The following is a 22,157-nucleotide window of genomic DNA, read 5'->3' on the forward strand; positions in this document are numbered from 1 at the left end:
GTCCTACTGATGGTGTTGGTGGTGGCGTTGTCGCCATCAACTTCTTGCCAATAGGCTATCGCTTGAGAGGAGAGTAAGGGGGGTCTCAATCGTCGTCACCAATGATGCAAAAGGTGGACATTACCTTCATGACAATAGTACATCGACCTTCTTGTTATTCGCCATCGTTGTGGTCGTCAGTTGAGCATTCAACGTCAACGATTAGTGGGGCAACCGAGCTATGTAGTATAACTGTCATCATTCGCCTTCCCGTTGGTCGTCATGACCATGTCCATGAGCCTCGATGATGAGTGGTCGCCAACATCGACATTCTCCTTTTGGTTCGTGTCTATGGTCACCATCGCCAATGAAGTCATCTATTGAGCCATGGGGATTAGTTGGGCAACAAAAGTATAGCATAGCTATCGTCAATGTCCCGAGAGGTGGCCATCACTGACGTCCTTATTCCCGCGGGTATTTGTTGCCTTCAACAAAACCTTGCAGAGCCTCGGTGATCAATAGTTCATCGTCATATCCTCATTTAGTTTTTGTGCAACTTTATTGAATCGTTATATGATTTATCATAATATTGATAAAACATTTGCAGTGTCAATAAAACCTCGACACTATCCTTTGTTGTGTCACTAAAGTGTTTGCTGCATTGGCCTATCGTTCAATGCATCGTGAACCATTTACCGCAACAACAAAAAATATTTAGTGTTAAATGAACATATCTTTGTAGTTTAGTCTTGCTAATGTAGAATGCTATTTATGTATAGACTACTTACGATAAGGATAGTATACCTATACAAGTATGTGTATATAAATTTTTGGTAATTGTACTGTACCATTATAAGACATTTTAAGCTTGTGATAATTTCAAATCTAAAGTTACCATTTTACAATTGATGTTACAATCCTTTTATATTTTTATTTTAAATAATATTTACATAGTAAAATTTAGGATATTTTTTATTGAGATATATTTTGTTCAGATCATCGCATGCCAAATTTTATTAATTACACTAAAATCATAAAAAATAAAAAAATAATAATAATACTAATCAACTTAGAATCATGTCATAGTAGTTTTTAATAAATTTTGATTGATTATATTCATTATAGCTTAAGTTACATTCGACCACAGCTTCACTTCAGACCCCTAGTATAACATTATCCATTTGTGGTGGTACCACTAGATTGGCAATGGTACCACCCTAGACTAATGTTCTACTAATCTAGGGTGATGGTCCTGTCCCAAACTAGGTGATAGTATCACCAAAATTTAAATTAGGAAAAATAACACTAAACATATTAGAATTATGTTATGATTGTTATAAAGAAGTTTCAATAAGTTCAAAGAAAAAGTAAAATTATACTCGAGTTCCACTCACGTATGATCACAAATTCAATCCCACACATGTTAAAATGATGTTATTATATCAACCTAGAAGTTTGGGTAAGTTTTGAGATAATTCGTTATTTAAACTGAAGTTACACTCGGTTACTAAATAAAAAAAAATTTTCCCTTATTTCAATAATTAATGATCTAAAATAAAAAAATTGATACTAAACATTTTAGGATCATGTTATAATAATTTTGGAGAGGTTTAAATAGGTTTGGGGACAATTCTCCTATTTACACTTGAGTTACACTCGAGTTACATTTGATTATAAATTCAATAAAAAAAAATCATATTTCAATAATTAATGACATAAAATCAAGAAAAATAAAAAATAATACTAAACATTTTAAGATCATGTTATGATAGTTTTAGATAGGTTTGAGGATAATTCCCTTATTTTCACTTGGATTACACTCAATCGCAGATTAGATCCAAGATATCTTTATTAAACATGACATAAATCACAATAGAAACACTTGTTCACAATAACATTAAAGCAATTCATAAACCAAACATTGTCAATACGACATGGAAGCAATTTACAATAACATTAATCAGATTACCAAAATGGCATCATGTTATCAAACAATTTGTATAGGAATAGAGGCCATCATATAAGATAATTTGTACGACATCACATTGTCGATGTAACAATGACCATTAATTATATATTATAGAGGAAGTGATACAGTAGTTGATGAAGCATAGGGCGGTGAACGAGGGAGTGACGTAAGAGGGGATGATGAAGAATGGGAAGGAGGAATGGGTGATTTAGGCTTCTTTGACTTAAAAACAAAGCATTAATTGCGTATAACTTAATAATGATTAATATATATCATTAAACTATGATATATATATATATATATATATTACCCCCAAGTCGAAACGATCTACATAATGATATCATTCAATTTATATACAAAACTAAATATTATAAATGGAGAATATTATATTCAAAATTTAAGTAAATGCAAGAAAAAAGTTAGAGAAATTGACTATTCTAAATGATTAGTTTCTACAAATTATTTTCACCGGGAAAAATATACAACGAGTATTTGTTCAATTTCATCAATTAAAATAAGAATTGTAAACCCACTAAGATAATTCTACAATCACTAAAATGATATTTTAGAAAAGTTATCAATACAAAAACATGAGAAATGTTATTTCTTCATAGAGAAAGCTATATTTATAATTTCACGCTTGATTGTAACTAAAAATAAGAATTAATCGATTCAAACCTCATCATGAACATAGAAAACTATTAATGATAATCCTAGAAGGTGCTCTTGAATACCTCCACTATGCTTATTGATCTAGACTCAAAATCTTGGCATCTCAACAATAAAAAATTCACCAACAAAGAACTGCTTTTAGTTTTAGATCGTTGATCTCCCCTTGTTTCGCCAAAAACTAATAAAACTCTTACGTCGTGTCAAAAATATAAATATCAATAATTAGTGAACAGTCAACTATTTTTATCATATAAACATGCAAAACCTCTAAGGACTTTCATAATGTCAATAATGTTAGCACACATACTTAATGGATCTACGAGAAAAATCAATTTCAAAAAAAATTATCACTTTTTCTTTTAAAAAGGAGATGTTTGCTGCTAGAGAGGAGAGGATGTTGTCGTTGATAAAGATACTATCGTTTATAGTCGGAGAGGAGATGAGATCATCGCCACTTAATGATGTTGTCAATACAATCACGATAGATAAGTCAATGCCAAAGAAGGGAGGATGTTGTCGTTGTTTGCAAGTACCAGAGAGAAGCAAATGAATTCGCTATTGTCATTTATCACCAAAAAGGAGCAGAGAAGTTTATCATTGCTAGAGATGGGAGGATACCGTCGTCATTTACAAATACCAAAAAGGAGTAGAGGAATTTGTCATCATCATTCACCATCAAAAAGGAGCAAAGGAGGTTGCCGTCGCTAGAGAGGGGAGGATGTTTTCACCCTTCGCAAATACAAGAGAAGAGTAGAGGAGTTCGTCATCGTTGGAGAGGGGAGAAAGTTATCACCATTCTCAAATACCAAAGAGAAGTAGAGGAGTTCGCTATCATTGGAGAGGGGAGGATGTCATCATCGGTCGTAAATACCAAAGAGGAGTACAGGAGTTCAACGCATTAGAGAGGGGAGGATGATATTGTCATTTGTCACGGAAGAGAAGCGCTAGCAGACAATTACATTAGGGTTATACTCATTCGATGTAACCATTGTATAACCCCCATGCCTTTTGATTCAAACTCGACCCGATCCACTTTATAGGATCCAACCTGAATCCATTTAATTTAGACCCAATTAGCCCTTAGATCAATCGGGTTTGAATCAAATCGTTTGGTTCAATAAAAAGGGTCAACCTGATTTCAAAGTCATTCTAGATATTTGATATTTTAAATAAAATGATTGGCCATGGTAAAAACCAAAGATGAACAAATTATCTCGTAAAACCTCATTATTAAAAAAAATAGTTAAATTGCCCATCATACAATACATATATATTTTTTAATCAGGCAATGGGTGCATGTTAGCATGTTATATTGATTGACATTTGTCTAAGCGTATAACACATTTCTATCAAGAAATACTTCAATACACGAGGAGAAGCCATTCTTAATTATATTTCAACATCTCCTGAAACAAAATAGCATAAGGGAAAATGAAAGCAAGGTTAAATTACAACTTAATTTCTAATTAAAATTATCATGTATTAATTTATATTTAATACATAAATATATTCTTAGAAAACAAGACATATGGAATTGGGTCTATAATTAAGGGATAGGAGATACAATTACAATTAGTAAGCTTCTGCATATGTTGAGCAACATAATCAATGTCCTATAAAAGTAATAGTCACTAGTCACCGCTACCTGTCTTATAAAAGTCAATAGTCATTTCTACCATCATAGGCATCCTTTAGGGTCTAACTCGAAAGAACAAACCACACAGAACCGACACAGAATAGACTGACCAAGGACTAACGGAGATGAAACTCTTATATAATTTCATATATAGTTAAGAATTGAAACAAGATATAATGATATCATATTTCAAAAGTATCATAGAGATCCCCTGTCACGTAAAATGGTTAAAAAATAAGCATTTTATGAAGCGTATCTATTTCTATATTTTATATTCCTATGGACATTTTTATATTATGTTTACTTAACACATTCTAATATTATGATGGGTATATAAATAAAAGTACATTTTTTATACTACTTAAATAGGATCCTAATACTCCCAACTTTTTGATAGCTCACAAAGCACATGAAAGGTAATCATGGTTCAAAAGTGTTCCACATAACCATAGCTATTCAAATGTTTCTCTTGGCAGAGAAAACGTAATTCTAGGTTTGACAAGATAAGAGCTATACAAAAAAAAAAAAAAATACAGAACCCGTCAAGGAAATGTGTTCCACAAATCAAAGCACATGATAAGAATGGGAAAAAAAAAGTTCAGAGAATGGATCCCAAATTTTGGTTACAAACCTTGTATTATTATAATCACTAAAAGAGATCATTTCTAAAATAATATCCTCACCAGTACAGTGCTTGATAAAGATATGCAGCGAAAGACACGACAAAGATTTCAATGCATGCATCCAAAGTAAAGGTTGTTCCTACAATAGTACTATCTTGCAGACTCTCTAAGCATATCGTCAGATCATAATGTCTTAATTATTACGTATCCAACTTTGTAAAAATCAGAAGATCCAAGTTGCAAGCATGCATGAACGTGATTTTCATAATTTTAATTAGTAAAAATTATGCATCTAGGAAAAAGAATAAGTTGATAATAGAAACTAAAATTGATTGCTTCAGTATACAAGTGCTCATGTTGCTAAAACCAACAGAGCATATAACAACTTGACGACGAAATTCTCTTTGTCTAGATTACCCCAGTTTTATTTTTAGTAAAATAGATACTGGAATTGGATATCTATCATTGAGGACATTGTATTTAGCAAGGACTGCTATACAATAAAACACTCCGTTAACTATCTCTTAAATAGGGTACTTGAGAGGATCATTTTAATCAAATTGTCTGATTAAATTCTCTTTCTCCAATGTTCCATCCATATCCAAACTTGTAACAAAAGGTTTTTGCAGAATTGCAATATATAAGGATTTGCAATAGATACATAAATTGAAATATACAAATAATATCCAACCATTTCAACCCAAAAAAAATCTGACACAAGTTGATCAATGTGAGTGTAAATCATTAGCAAAAAAGAAAAAAGAAGAATGAACTTGCCCCTTATGAGGCGGGAATGGGAGGCCTTTTTTATTACATACCATTTGTATTATTATATTATATATAATGTATTTATTAATATTAATATTAATATTAATCTACATATTTAAGATCTGAACCTAATAGCTATAGCTTTAACATTCCAACTTTAATCACAAAACTAATCTTGTGTTTAATTTTATAAATTTTGGTATTATTAATTAACTTTTTCCTAAAATGAAATGGATTAATTAGAAAAATATGAAAAATTCGTGGGCCTCGCACCCCCGGCAATTCCCCACCGGCCCATCTAAATAGAGAATGAGGTGGATGCGAGATGGGGAATGAGGATGTCACCATCCCACCCCTATGAGAGTGAGTGAGTGAATGAGTGAGTGAGAGAGAGAAAGTTTGAACTTGGTTGCTCATCTTGTTTCGATAAGCTCTTCTAAACTTATGTGATTCTATGGGACCAGGGGCGACACGATTTTAGCTTTTTGGTGGAGGATGCAGGGTGCTAGCATAAAGAGTTTTGTTCTGGCTTAATTTCTTTGGGAGGTGAGGCAGGACCACCAAGTTTGAAGGAAGGGATATGAAATACATTAGTATATTCACTACAAATAAAGATGAGGCTGACATGAATGACGATAATAGTGGTATAATTGTATTCGACACATCTGGACCCTGTACAATGCTGGGCCAGGCCTGATTTTGGGATACCACTATCTACTATATCGTAATTGGTATGAAACTATTCACTTAAAAAGTGGTTGCTGGGCTAACACTAATACAAGGTAAATCACCCTTGCTACATTCTAGAGAATGATAATGATGGAATGTTATGCTTAAAAGCACAAAATTATATATATTACATCCATCATTGTGTCCCCAAATCTTAGTCTTACACGATATTAGGGAACAAGAATACAAATTTCTTCTGGCAGTTATTTGGCTACTAGGATCAGCAGGCTGGTCCTTCTTTTCTTTTTTTTTCCTCGTTTTTTGCTTGGGAAGAAAAGAAAGATCAGCCAATGTAACCCTCATAGAAAATTTGTAGGCAAACTAGAAGCAACCGAGTATTAAAATCACATTCCAATCTGATTGTCGTATCCCAAGATCTGGTGTTACATGCAAATAGGAATCAAGAGTGCATTCTGATTTCAGTTATTTGCAGGCAAATCAGAAAGATCAGCCAATGTAACCCTAAGAGAAAATTTGTAGGCCAATCAGAAGCAACCGTGTAGAATGATCGCATTCCAAGCTATCTATCGAGCAAAAGCACAGGCTTTAAGCGGATAATACATCTGATGCGGCTAGAACAGATAAACAAACGCATCGGATATCATCAAGTGGAGGAAGATTACCTTCGTCTTCGAGATCGGCTTCCAACAGGGGTTGAGCGGAGGCGAGGAAACGGCCGCATTTCTTTGCGATCGATGTATTTATATCGGAAATCGTCGACTTCGCGAAGAACTTTCCAGAGACAATTGCGGTGAAAAAGGCAGCAGCATTTCCGTCCCGAACCCGGTTCGAAGCGGTCAAAAGTCTGGGTTGGGCTTTGACGGGGCCGGGGATAACGGATCGGGGTTCGTTTCACGCTCGTGCCCATAATTATCACCCCGTTGATAATTATCACAGTGTCATTGATTTCTATGTACGAGTGATGTCTCGTGATAATCACAGTGATATATATATTATATATATATATTCAAGATGCTAGATTAATTTATTGATCGGCCTCTAATGAAGATAAGATTTATTCATTTTCATTAAGTAACATCATCAACCACGATCAAAGACAAGGGTGATGAGAGTTCATAGAATTTACAATTTTGCTCTATTCAGAGTCATTTTACACACAAAGCACAGAGCAATCAGAGATCAAACGAGTACCGGCCGACACTTCATCGAAAAGGGATGGAAACCGATACAATTTGTCGGTTGCAAGGGAAGGAGGAAACAGAGAGAGGATTCCACCTGAAAGGGAGGACTCAGTCGTACTTGTCGCTCCAGCAGTAGACGAGGAAGAGAAGCCAGGAAAGGCCAAGGACGAGGTCACCTACGAGCTGGCGAGGCCAGTCGCGGGCGAGGCAGTCGACGCGGCGCTCGAAGCAGACGCGCCAGAGGGCAACGGCGGCATGGAGCAGGGCGCAGCCCTTGGCGAAGAAGGCCTGGAAGTCGCGGTCCTCCACGAAGGCCACCATGAAGAGCAGGAGGCCGATGGCGAAGAGCAACAGCCCGGCGAAGGAGTCGGAGGTCTGGATCAGCAGCTGGTCGCGGGGGGTCGACCCCTGCAGCAGCCGCGCCGCCGTTTCCCGCCCGTGCCCCACCACCATGGCCTCGTTCTGGTAGAACATCATCAGCGCCCCGCACGTCGTCGCCGCCACCGCGTGCAGCAGGCAGATCGAGAAGAATCCCGAGGAGGAAGGAGAAGATGCTGATGCCATTACAGTAGTTTAGAAAGTCTCGAAAGGCATTGGATTTGGGAGCAAAACAAGAAGAGAGGAAGAAAGATGATAAGCATTGGAGGGGTCCTCACTGTAATGATAAGCGTAGGATGGCGAGCAAAGGGGACAAAGGGGGAAGCTGGATGACGATAACGCTACCAAATAAATAAATAGTCGACACCGATCGAGACAGACAGGAAAGATTAGTCCCATTACCAGTAGAGAGGGGTGGTGGCGCCCACGTCACCTCCCTTAATTTTCTGCCACTTGTCCCATCTCCGTCGTCCTGAAGAGATACTTTGTGAACGACATAATTGGTCACCCGGCTGTTATATTGGAACGGAACCGTTATACGAAGCCGATATAAACCCTGGATAAAACACAACCAGATCCAATGCAAGTCAAATAATGCCACAACCCACCAATTCATCCAAAATGTTGTTGGGATTGGATTCAGAGGGCAACATCACGAGAGACCAACATCGATATATCCATGATTCCTGACCCATCTCAACTACTGCTTTAGCAGCAGCAGATTTGAGGTGAAGAGACATCCACCTGTAAGGACAAAGAGGGAACAAACAGTACACGAGAACACAAACAAATTAGCATCGATGGGATACTTGGATAATAACACTATACCAGCTAGTTGCCCAAACTTAATGGAAATCCATCAACCGGTATCTGTAAAAGCTGAGAGGGTGTAACTTCATTTAGGCTATATATAACAAGATAAAAACTTAGGCCCTCACCAATGAAAGGCCATAAACAATTCCTTGCAACTACATAAAATTGATGATTTGTTCTATGATCGCTCCAATTATGGAACTCTAAAACTATCTATACTAGGATCACCAGAGGTATGTCTCGACTATACCAATTTGGCTCCCACCAACACCCCTCATGATGCGGGTGCATGCTCTGAAACTGGATCAGATAATATTGATGGTGACGGAGCTAAATTACTTGAATCTTTTGGTTCCCCGCTGAAGTTAAAATCCTTCAGCTGATTTGTTGCCTGACTAGGTGTATACCTGATGACTCACCGGTTGAATTGTTGACAGGATGACTAACATTTGATACAGCAGCCATTGCTGGTGCAGAAAAGATGCAGCAGCCTTTAAATAAAATCATGCGAGATGACGGACAGCAGTGTGAATTGGTTGAGGGACAGGCTCAGCACTCCATTGACAACAGAAATAACCTCTTGTTCTCTTGTTTCGGGTCAGGTCCTCCAGCACTCCATTGACAACAGAACATTGATTCAAGGAGGATACACGTGCTGATCGATGGTAGCACCATGTGATTCATCGATATCATAATCTGGGGATGCCATGACACCAATCTTCATCAACCTAGGAAAGAACAAAATCAGATTCTGGACCAATTTGAAGAGGTTGACAATTTTCTTTCTGAACCGAGTGACATTACTTATGCTGGTTTCACAATGCTTAATTCACATAGCATTTCGTTTATGTTATATGATATTTTGTGTGCACCCTACATCAAACAAAACCTAATTTCTGTTTCTCAATTCTACGAACAGAATCATACCTTAATTGAATTTTTTCCTAACTCCTTTCTTGTTAATGATTTGAGCATTGGGGTATCATTGGTCCGAGGCCAGAATAAAAATAATATTTACGAGTGGCCGTCAGTTCCACAAATCACCCAACCCACTCCTACTCTTCGGTCGCAGCTCCAACTTATGTGTGATATCGTCGTCTTGGTCATCCCTCAACTTTTATTCAGTAAAAATTACTTTCTTGTTATTCTCTTTCTACGCTTACAACCAATAACATCATAACTCATTGTGATGCTTGTTTAAGTAATAAAAGTCATAGACTTCCCTTTGGAAAATCCTCCGTATCTTGCTCTAAACTCCTTGAGGTTATTTACATTGATGTTTGGGGCCCCGCTCCAATCATTTCCTTTAACAAATTCAGATTTTATATTATTTTCGTAGACTATTTCACCAAATACACATGGTTATACCCTCTTCACCATAAATTTGAAGTTTCAACAGCCTTTACCAACTTTCGAAGATTGGTCGAGAACTTTTTTCAATCTAAAATTAAAACTGTTTACTCCGATGGTGGCGGTGAATATCAAGCCCTCACATCCTGCCTATCTGCTTGTGGTATATAATACCTTAAGTCACCTCCACACACTCCTCAACTTGTCGGCTCTGCTGAATGCAAACGTCGATATATAGTTGAAACTGGTCTCACACTCCTACACCAAGCCTCTATGCCACCAACTTTTTGGACTACAGCATTTCAAGCTGCCGTCTACCCATTAATCGTATGCTCACTCCTGTCCTTGAGTATGAGTCACCATTTGAAAAATTATTTCACAAATCCCCAAACCTTCAAAAACTCAAAGTGTTTGGATGTTTATGTTATCCATGGCTCCGTCCCTATGCCTCACATAAGTTAACATCAAAATCTAAACCTTGCGTTTTCATTGGATACTTCCTTGACCATAATGCTTTTCGATGCTATAAACTTCAATCTCAAAAAGTCTTTCTTGTCCCGTCATATTATTTTTATAGAGACTACCTTTTCGTTTCATAACCCTGAGTCTCCTACTGTGCGACCTACTCCATCACATATACATCACTGAAGTATGCCATCAATCCCGTCAACCGAGTCTCCCATAATATCATCCAGTCCTTCTCCTCAAGATCCACACTCTCTCCTTCTCCCGATGCAATAACTCCTCACCCCCTTCATTGTGCCTCTCCCTTCTTCACAAGGTTCCCCTACGATTGAAGGCATTCCCTCGGAATCACATTCACTACCTTTATCCTCTTTTGGGGCCAATGACACTGAAGTCTCTCAGCCTACCCTAATTTGTGCCCCTCCACCGCCCATACCTACAACACCCTCTATAACCCTTGGACATCCAATGATAACACGCTCCAAAAGTGATATTCACCGCCACCATCGGAGTAAACAGTTTTAATTTTAGACTAAAAAAAGTTCTCGACCAATCTTCGAAAGTTGGTAAAGATTGTTGAAACTTCAGATTTATGGTGAAGAGGGTATAACCATGTGTATTTGGTGAAATAGTCTACGAAAATAACATAAAATCTGAATTTGTCAAATAAAGTGATTGGAGCGGGGCCCAAACATTAGTGTAAATAACCTCAAGGGGTTTAGAGCAAGATATAGAGGATTTTCTAAAGGAAAGTCTATGACTTTTATTACTTAAATAAGCATCACAATAAGTTATGATATTATTGGTTGTAAGCGTAGGAAGAGAATAATGAGAAAGTAATTTTTGCTGAATAAAAATTGAGGGATGACCAAGACGACGATGCCATACATCAGTTAGAGCTGCGACCGAAGAGTAGGCAGTGGGTTGGGTGATTTGTGGAACTAACGGCCACTCGTAAATGTTGTCTTTACTTTGGCCTTGGACCAAGGATACTCCCGTGCTCAAATCCTTGACAAGAAAGTAGTTAGGAAAGAATTCAATTGAGGTATAATTCTATTTGCAGAATTAAGAAATAAAAATAAGGTTTCGTTTGATGTGGAGTGCACACAAAACATCATCTAGCGTAAACGAAGTGCTATGTGAATTAAGCATCGTGGAACCGGTATGAGTAATGGGGGAGTCCGTCACCGTTGATGATGTCTTCGTGTCCACCATAGTTGTTGTGGATGGACAAGTTTTGTAAATCAGAGGTGATATGATGAGATGCGCCAGAGTCCACAATCCAATTTTGATGACTAATAGTCGGAGTAGCTATAAGATTTGCACAAGGCCAATGCGATGGAGGAGGAAGTCTAGGTCGAGTTCTATAGACTTTTGCAGAGTAGCCAACTTTGTCACATAATTGGCAGAAAACTCTTTGTTGATTTGTGTGATCAAGAAGTCAGGGTTGAGGATAATTGAAGTAGCCGCCTTGATGGTTGTAATTGAAATATTGAGGAGGGGAGGTTTGTTTGGAGCCCAAGTGTAAGCATGCTGGCCAAACCTTTGTTGATAGATTTATTGTACCGGTTGCTCTTCTTCTTAGATTTTTGACTGACTTGAGCTGTAATGGATGGTCCTAGCAACTTGTCCTCATGCTTGAGATATATCTCATAGTCAGTCAACTCGTCATAAAGTTCTTCGAATGACACTGGTGAATCACGTGCGCGTATTGCTGCTGCTAATTCCTTGTACTTGTCTCCTAGGTCGTTGAGGATATGGACAGTAACTTCTTCATCACTAAAGGAATGACCTATCAAGGCCAAGTTATTGATGATAATCCTTATGTTATGTAAATAATCAGTAACAATACTTTCCTCTTGTTTTACCGTCATAAGACTGGACAAGAGACTAAGCATGCGAGTACAAGAATGATTGGCTAGGGTGGTTTGCAACTTGCACTAAGCTTCGGTAGCAGTATCACATGAAGAAATGAGTGGGCTGAGGGATCCAACGACCGAGGCTTAAATAGATTGAAGAATGAGATGATCCTGGCGTAACCATAATTTATGGTCTGGATTTGGTACTGGACTGGGTGCGCCTGGGATGTTGAGCATCGCCGGTGGACAACGAAAAGAGCCATCGACATAGCCTAGAAGATCATAGCCAAATAGTATATTAGAGAATTGAGCACGCTAGGATGCATAGTTGCCAACTTTGGATAATTTGAAGGGGATGAGGGTTGCTGCATTTATGAAGATAAGGCCTGTATGTGGGAAAGTACTGTGGTTCCCTGCAGAAATAGTAATGGGAGCATCAGAGATAGATGATGAGGACATATGGAGGATATGTACCAATATATGGGAGCAACTAGAAGTATGCAGCAATGACAATGATTATGGAGGAAGAAGTCTGCAATATTGACGATGATCAATATTGTGTAAAGCTGTAGATCTCTGTGTAGTAGTTCTATAGTTACGAACTTGGAAATGGTTCCGGATGTTGCTTGGCGAGGCAAAGAAGGTGGAGCAGGTGACAGCAGCTTGGGAGAAGAGCAGATCACTGCTGCTGTAGCTACTGCGGCTGCTGCGACAGAGAAGGCTGCTGCGGCTGCCGCGGTAGAGAGGGCTACTACAACTGCTGTGGTAAAGAGGGCTACAGTAGAGAGGGCTACTGTGAGTGCGACAGAGAGGGCTGCTGCGGTAGAGAGGGCAGCTGCAGCTGCGGCAAAGAGGGCTACTGCGGCTGCGAGGGCTGCTGCGACAAGGATGACGACAACGGCACTTGTCACTCGAGCGAGGTACAGGAACGAAGAGGAGAGGTCGTTGGCCGGGGAGCAGTTGCGAGGTTGCATCAGCTCTGCTTTTGTAGGGAGAGGCAGAGGAAGAGCGGTAGTAAAGAATGCCACCAGCGTAAGGAGGAAGATGCCGCTGTTGCTACTGCCTTTCGCCAAGGAAAAACGTCGCACCTGATGGCGACACCGGGTGCGATCACGGTGGGAACAATGATGGAGGGGGGAGCGACTGAGATGGAGTCACGGTCCACGAGGCAGTAGGAGAAGGAGCCGAGATTCGATGGAGTCTGGCGGGGAGACAGGTCTACTTCGAGATATTTAAAAGTGGCCTTCACGACAAGAGCTCTGATACCATGATATAAATGAAATAGAAAGAAGAAGATTGTATCGATTGAAGCAATATACAATACTCCATGTTTATACATGTTTAGAAGGAAGAATTTTTCTCAACAGACTTTACTTAACAAATTTACGATTTCTCATCATGTAGTTGAGAGATCTTGACAGGTTGTTATTACGGGAGATCTTGACTGTTATCACTTTTTACTTACTAATTTACATGCATATGGTTCCAGAAACAAATGCTAATTTGAAGCAATTAGAACCTGAAAAAAAATCATATAATTGCTCTATATTTTGAGAGAATTACATCAATATTCAAGAATTTGTTGGTCCGACATTGGAAAACTTACAAGAAACCATATAAATCATCCCATTTTGCAAAAGAGATTTTAGACAGAGACGTAATAAATAAGATGGTTTTCCAAAAAAAATCCTCTCCTTTTGGGCTTTCGCCGGAAGATGTACCTTTTCAAATTTCCCTAGCAGCCCACCCTTTTTTACCTAATTCTAAATATACCATTGATTTGACAACCAGCCACTTACCTCTTCCCTCCTTTTTCCCTTTTTCCACTGTGTTACAATGTTAATATTGGTATTACTGAAAATATTATAACTCAGTATAAAAATACTATACTTAAGTTTTTTTAGATTATTGATTCCTATACATAATATAGTAATCATAAGTATTTTTTTCATAAGGATACAAAAGCAAGGTTAATAAATATTTTTCTAACATTTTTTCAGTTCATTTCTCTTTGTTAGAGTGTTTTGTAATAGAGTTTCAGTGTTTTTAAAAATGTGTCAAAAACATTGTACCCACGGTAAGTCATATGGCAGTCAATTATTTGAATGTTATTTATAAATGGAGAACCATTTTCAAAATGAACATTTTCTTAAACATCCTCCATTTAAGAAAATAAACATTCAAATAATTTGACTTTATATGAGATACAGTATTTTTCAACAGGGTTATAATGTTTTTGGCATATTTTCAAGAACAATATAACTCTATTACAAAACACTATGACCGAGGGAAATAGACTGAAAAATTTTAGAAAAATACTTATGAACCTTGTTTATATATCCTTGCGAAGAAATATTAGAAAAATACTTATGATTCCTATACTTGGTACAGGAATACTAAGTCACAGTGTTTTAATACTAAGTTGCAGTATTCTCAACAATACCAAGAAAATACTTGTAACACAGTAAAAAACACAATGTAACTAAAGTAGGGAAAAGGAGAGAAACTAAGGAAAAAACGATAGATGGCTGACTATCAAATCAAGAGCATATCGGAATTAGGCAAAGGAGGCGATGAGAGGAAAATCTAGAAACGAAGGCATCTTCCAAGAAAAGCCCAAAAATAGGAACTATTCTTTTGGGAAATCACCCTAATAAATACTAGCATTATACAGAAAAAAGATTGACCCTGGAACCAAAATGTAAGAAACAAACAATCAGCCAGATAGACCACTAGTAGGAGTCTTTCATCTGGGATGCTCAACTTTTGTTGTCAAACTACAATATATCACATTTCTAAGAAAATCATTGAAATAAAATCATTACTATACATCAAACAGAACAAAATTATATATATATATATATATATATATATCAAACAACACAAAAACCACAATTTAAGAAACCCAAAATGGGAAGGAAAGGTATTAAGATCCCCAATAAACAGTCAATATTTGAATAATGATGAGCCTGAGCCAAACTTAACATATATCAAGGTTAACATATATCAAGTCAAACACGAATTCAAACCCCAAACTTAACATACTAGGTTATGAGCCAAACCTAATATATATAGTCCGACTCTTTCAATCTTTAAGACTATCCATCTATATTTTTTATCTGGACTATCCTCTTAGTTCATCTCACTTTTATCTCACACGTATGAACATTTTTCGTTCGCATCTTTTTCTATCCTCTTAGTTCATCTCACTTTTTTTATCCTCTTAGTTCATCCTCTTTTTTATCTGGACTATCTCGCACTTTTATCCTCTTAGTTCATCTCATTTTTCGTTCACACATCCATGTCTACCCGTGGTGGCATATCTTTTCTACATGTTAAGAGACGGTTCACCCTGTCCACCTCTTAAGGGTTTATTTAGTTTCATGGTAGGATGCAAGACTATCTTCGCAGTCCATCTTTCTTTATCATACAAATATAAATATTCTGGATAAAAAAATATAGAAATTTAACCGATAGAAAGAAAAATAAAAGAGAGACGAAAACAAGAAGAAAAAGTAGAAGAGAGCCAATAAATCAGACCTTGATCAAGAAATCCCACTCCGTCGAAGAATAATCGATCAGCGAACGGTGCCCGCGCATCTGTCAGCCGCATGGGTGACGTTCCGCCATCCACGAAAGAAGCACGAGAAGCTTCTCGAACGACCCCTTTTCTGGAAGAACGACGGCTATTAATTTTGGTCAAATCAGAAAGATGGACCAGACCGCGTGAGAACGCAGGATGGTCGAAGTCAACGCCCAAGGGTTCTTCTCCACTTCGATCTCTTTCTTGCATCCAATCGAATCGCAAACGTGAGGCACAAGGCAACGAACCTTCCACATCCCTTCCAACTGCCTCCATATAAATCGAGCGGCCTTCTTCATCCCCTTCCAACAAAGCGAACATCTTGCGCGCCTCTTCTGCCTTCAATGGAGAAAAGCAGCTCTGTCGGGGCGTCATGGGCGGACCAATGGGACTACAGCAATCACGGCAGCGGCGGGCAGGTGCCGGAGAAGAAGAAGAAGAGCAGTGGCAGAAGCTGGAAGAGCGGCATGGAGAAGACGAAGGCCGTGGCTGTGTTGGGTTTCAACAAAGCTAAGGAGGGCAGCAGCAAAGGATTCCACTGGATCAAAGACAAGTACCAAAAGACGACCCAAAAGCACTAATCTTCACCATAAACCATATATTAATATGATGATCGGTTTCTTCTAGCTGTCTCTGTATGTAGCTTCTTCCAGAATTATCCAGGATGTGAAACAGGAGGGGTTTGTTTCTGTCTTCTTGCTTATTCCACACAGCTCAATATTTGATTGGTTCGTTGTCTTGTTTAATATGGTTGTCAACTTTATGAAAAATATTATTTCACTAATTTGAATCCAAGCTGTTGTTGTTTTCTTGGTAAAAGTTGTTGGATAAATTTTCGATAATTTTTTTTTTATTTTTTTCAAAAATTATTCTCGTTAGTGACACTATTTTTGATGAGTTTGAATTATATTGATAAAAAAATATATAGTATAATGTCTTATTTATACATGTGCGATGGAAGAATTTTCTTTAATCATCCGGCGAGATTTCTTCATGCAATTGAGAAAATCTTATATGCTATTATACCCTAGCAATATTAAGCTCATATCCAGAATATTAATCTTGGACCGACGTAACAAAAATAGTTAGCGAGCGAGATACTTTGTGAGTGAGTCTGCTAGTTGATTAGCTGCGTAAAAAACATGTAGTTGACGTCTGACAACTTGAACTCACACAGAGCAAAAGTCGATGATAATATGTTTCATGCATTAATGAAACACTATATTAACACATAGGTAGATAACTCCAATATTATCACAATATATTATAGGAGGAGAGATAGAGTTGATGTTGAGTTCCTTGAGTAGATTTATGACCCAATTGAGCTCAGTAGTAGTAGTAGTAGTAGCGATGACACGGTATTCAGCTTTAGTTGTATATCATGCGATTGTTTTTTGCTTTTTAGAACTCCAACTGATTAGATTAGCTCTAAGGAAAATAATATACCCCGAAGTGGATGTTCTATCATCAAAGTTTCATGCTCAATCAATATCAACAAAGGCAGGGAGATAAAGGAGTGTGTGTTTATGGAGAAAGATGCCATGACTGAGGAGCCCCTTAAGATACCGCAAAATTTGTTTGATTGTAGACCAATGCATAGTAGATGGCCAATGCATGAATTATGATAATTTATTGATTGTAAATGAGATATCTAGACGGGTAAGAGCCAAGTACTGTAAGAAGCCAAGTACTTATCGGTATTGAGTTGAGTCCGTAGTAGGACTTGTTAGGAATGAGTCGGTACTAAGAGGAGGGGGGTGAATTAGTGCAGCGGATAAAATCACGTCGGTTTGAAAATCTTTCGTATGATAAAAATCAAACTCGGAAGATAACTTGAAATTCAATGCTTGTTCGTAAGCGTAGTGAAAGCAAAGTAAGGAAGACATTTTGTAATAAAGGTAAATTGCTCAAAAAGATATGCAAACCGATTTATAGTGGTTCGGTCGTTGTGACCTACATCCACTTCCGATTCCTCTTCTATTGAGGCCACCGGCTTTCACTACGAATCTTCCTTCAATGGGCAAATATTAACTACCCTTCCAACTTAATTATCTTTTTGATAGGTTCAGGAGAGAACCTTTACAACCCCCACTTACTCCTCTCTTAAACTACACTAACACTTAGAGCTTTTAAGAGAAGTTTTCACAAGATTACAATAGTATTTTTCTAGCTTTTTGCTCTCAATTCTTATGTAATTTAACCAGGGATGAGAGGGATATTTATAGGCCTCAAGTGGATTTAAACTTGGAGCCTAAAAGAGTCTCATCCCAGGTTTCCCGGGTTTTGGCGATACTATTGGGAAATCTTGGGGATGACATCACATGCGCAGCGGAAGAACAGAAAAATAAAATCCCCAATATCCCAAAAAGATATTTATTATCGTGCGAAGATTGGTGTGCAAAATTCATAAAATACATAGGGAGATCATATATCCCTGAATCCTTGCAGATCTCTAGGAGAGGGTGAAGGAGGTTAAGCGCCCTCCTCTCTAGCTGTGATCCACACAACAGAGCTGCGACGATACTCCTCAAAACTCTAGGCCTGCTTTGAGGTGAAGAGGGGGAGGAGAATAGGAGAGACAAGCAAAGGCTCTAACCTATGAACCACTGAATCTCTCCTATTTATAGAGGTCCCATTTCAACTTAACCCTAATAGATCCTCCCTTATTGGGTATTGGATCTTCATCCAACTACCCAAATCTCTTAGATTAGTGGATCTCTATCCAATAATCTCTCATGGGCTTTTATTGGATTTCGTTCATGGGATCCAATAAATTATGGGCTTATTGGATATCCAATAAGATAGGGGCTCCGGCGGATATCTCATATCTGAACCTCTACTCATCACAATGCCTACCATATGTGTATGACCCTCTAGGCCCAATATTGAGCAGGCTATGAGTCATACCCGTTAGAACTCTTTCTAGCTTAGTGAATTATTATCTCCATAATAATTCACTCGACTCATCGACTGCGGACGTACTAGGCTACTACACCTAGTCCCCAAACGATATAGGGGAATCCAATCTATTAGATCTTTCTATCCTCAGTTACCATATAGCTATAGTCCTTCATTCATCTAATATTCTAGAGACCGTATACCGGGCATGGTGCTGTCAAACCCATACGGTTTCTTCTCGAGTCTTGCTCTAATCGGATTCTCCCAAAGAACTCTTTCTCTCTCAATCTGAATGACCCTAACCAAGGATTTGTTTGAGCAAGAATACATGAGATATTCCTCTCATAACACCAAGAGCGGATGATCCTCTATCGACACTCAATAGCTCTCGTAAGGTTGATTGCCACTCCCGATGATCGGTTGTACTAGATCTGAGACATCCAAACCTATAAGTCCGGTATCAAAGAATGGAGCACTTATATAGGACATCCTTGGTATCTCAAGTCTAAGGACCAAATACACCACTAGGACTATGGAATCGCTGTTTGACAATAAGGTATCATCAACCATTCAGTATTCTGTAAGTGAATCAATCATTGAACTTATCTCTAATGAGCACATGTATTGTATCTCTAGTGTCCCCACACGAGCAGCTATGAGACCAGCTACATCCATCATATGGACGGGTATATAGCACGCCAGCCTCTCCGGTTATCTCAATGTCCCTCTCGAGTAACCTATGACCAGGATTATTAAGGATCTATGTTTAAAGGCGAATCGATCTCATTATCGTGATCTCATCATGATCCAATTCTTATTGTACAAATCCAAGGATATTACAATATATATATATGTATATATGCAATAGTCAATATAAAGTAATAAATGCCAAAATATAATAAGTAAAACGACTATGTGTCAAGTCACACATGTCATCACTCACGTGATTGGCTTGCTGGGCACCTATGACTAATAATCTCCCACTTGACCTAAAGCCAATCACTTATGTGTCTAATCTCCATCAGATCCTTGTGACGCTCAAAGATAATTTGAGACAACGACTTTGTTAGTGGATCTGCAATATTATCTTTGGATGGAACTCTTTCCGCTGCTATATCTCCATGGGTCACGATCTCTCTAATAAGATAGAACCTCCTCAGAACACTTCTGATGAGACCCAGGTTCCCTTATTTGAGTAATCACCCCATAGTTGTCACAATACAATGGAATCGACTCCTCGTTACTTGGCACGACTCCCAGATCTGTGATAAATTTCTTTATCTAGACTCCCCCCTTTGCTGTTTCTACTGCAACAATATACCCTGCCTCTATGGTCGAGTCAGCAGTAGTATCTTGCTTGAAACTTTTCCAGCATACTGCTCATACATTCAAGGTGTACACATTCCCCGAATTCGACTTGCTATCATCGACATCAGACTGAAAACTTGAGTTTGTGTAGCCTTCAACCCTGAGGCTACTACCTCTATATACTAGTAAAAGATCATTAGTTCTTCTCAAGTACTTAAGGATACACTTTACTGCTTTCTAGTGTTTCAAGCTTGGATTCGCTTGATACCTACTCGTAACACTTAGAGCATACATTATATCTGACCTGGTATATAGCATAACATACATGATAGACCCTATTACTGATGTATAGGGTATCCCATCCATATTCGCCCTTTCTTTAGGTGTCTTTGGGGACATACTCTTAGAAAGCGATATCCCATTTTTCATCGGTATGAGACATCTTTTGGAATTTTCCATACCAAACCTTTTGATAATAGTTTCTATGTACTTGGACTAGGACAAGTCAAGCATTCTCTTGAATCTATCTCTATAGATCCGAATCCCTAAGATATAGGATGCTTCCCCTAAGTTCTTCATGGAGAAGTGTCTAGATAACTAAGTCTTTACCGTGGATAGCATTCTTACATCATTCCCAATGATCAGGATGTCATCCATATATAATACCAAAAAGGTGATAGCGCTCCCACTTACCTTTCTATACACACAAGGCTCATCTTCGTTCTTGACGAAGTCATAAGATTTTATTGCCTCATCAAATCTTATGTTCCAACTTAGGGAAGCTTGCTTTAGTCCATAAATAGATCTAAGTAACCTACATACTTTATTTGGGCAGTCCTTGGACACGAATCCCTCGGGTTGTATCATATATATCTCCTCCTCTAGGTTCCTATTGAGGAATGCAGTTTTTACATCCATATGCCAGATCTCATAATCATAGTGTACTGCAATAACCAATAGAATTCGGATAGATTTTAGCATTACTACGGGTGAGAATGTTTCATCATAGTCAACACATTGCCTTTGATGATACCCCTTAGCCACTAGCCTTACTTTATAGGTCTCTACTTTTCCATCTACTCCGATCTTTTTCTTAAAAATCCACTTGCAACCAATGGGTACAATACCTTCGGGCGCATCAACTAGGTTTCAAACCTCGTTGGAGTACATAGAATCCATCTCAGAATTCATGGCTTTTTGCCACTTCCCGGAGTCTATACTCATAATAACCTCCTCGTAGGTTTGAGGATCAATGTCCTCAGCATCCTATCCTCTAATATGTCCCACATATCTCTCAAGAGGATGGGATACTCTGCCAGACCTACGTAAAGTTGGAACTTATGTATTAGGTACCTGAACAGACTTGGGCTGTAGAGTAATGCTTGAGCTATGTTCTCCAACCTGGCTCAACTCTATCATGCTCTCATTGTCTTTGCCAAGAATGTATTCCTTTTCAAGGAATATCGCTCTCTTGGCTATAAAAACCTTTTGGTCCTCGAGATGATAGAAATAATATCCACAAGTTTCCTTGGGATATCCCACGAACTTGCACCACTCCGTCCTTGATTCCAACTTATCAGGGTTGTGTCTTTTAACGTAGGTAGGGCAGCGTTAAATCTTAACAATCTTAAGATTGAGCTTCTTCCCTTTCCATATCTCATATGGTGTAGACACTATCGACTTAGTTGGAACTCTATTCAGAAGGTAAGCTACGGTCTCTAGGGCATATCCCCAGAATGAGATGGGTAGGTTAACGAAACTCATCATGGACTGTATCATGTCTAACAGCGTACAATTTCTCCTTTCAAACACACCATTGAGCTGAGATATATAAGGAGGTGTCCATTGAGATAAAATCTCATGGCCCTTGAGTAATTGGGTAAACTCTATACTTAAGTACTCACATCCTCGATCTAATCGAAGAGTCTTGATACTCTTTCCAATCTGATTCTCCACTTCATTCTTATACTCTCTGAATTTCTCAA

At 38.2% G+C, this 22,157-nt stretch overlaps 1 protein-coding gene across 1 annotated transcript; it reads right to left on the minus strand.

Annotated features, from left to right (window-relative positions):
- Positions 1 to 7,379: 7,379 nt before the first annotated feature.
- On the minus strand, positions 7,380 to 8,236 carry LOC103973565 (uncharacterized). Its single transcript, XM_009388173.3, has one exon. It carries the CDS (start codon positions 8,080 to 8,082, stop codon positions 7,627 to 7,629), a length of 456 nt encoding a protein of 151 aa, XP_009386448.1. The 5' UTR covers positions 8,083 to 8,236; the 3' UTR covers positions 7,380 to 7,626.
- Between the last annotated feature and the right edge of the window lie 13,921 nt (positions 8,237 to 22,157).

The sequence above is a fragment of the Musa acuminata genome, chromosome BXJ2-5 (genome assembly GCF_036884655.1).
Source record: "Musa acuminata AAA Group cultivar baxijiao chromosome BXJ2-5, Cavendish_Baxijiao_AAA, whole genome shotgun sequence".
In the NCBI taxonomy this organism is placed as follows: domain Eukaryota; kingdom Viridiplantae; phylum Streptophyta; class Magnoliopsida; order Zingiberales; family Musaceae; genus Musa; species Musa acuminata.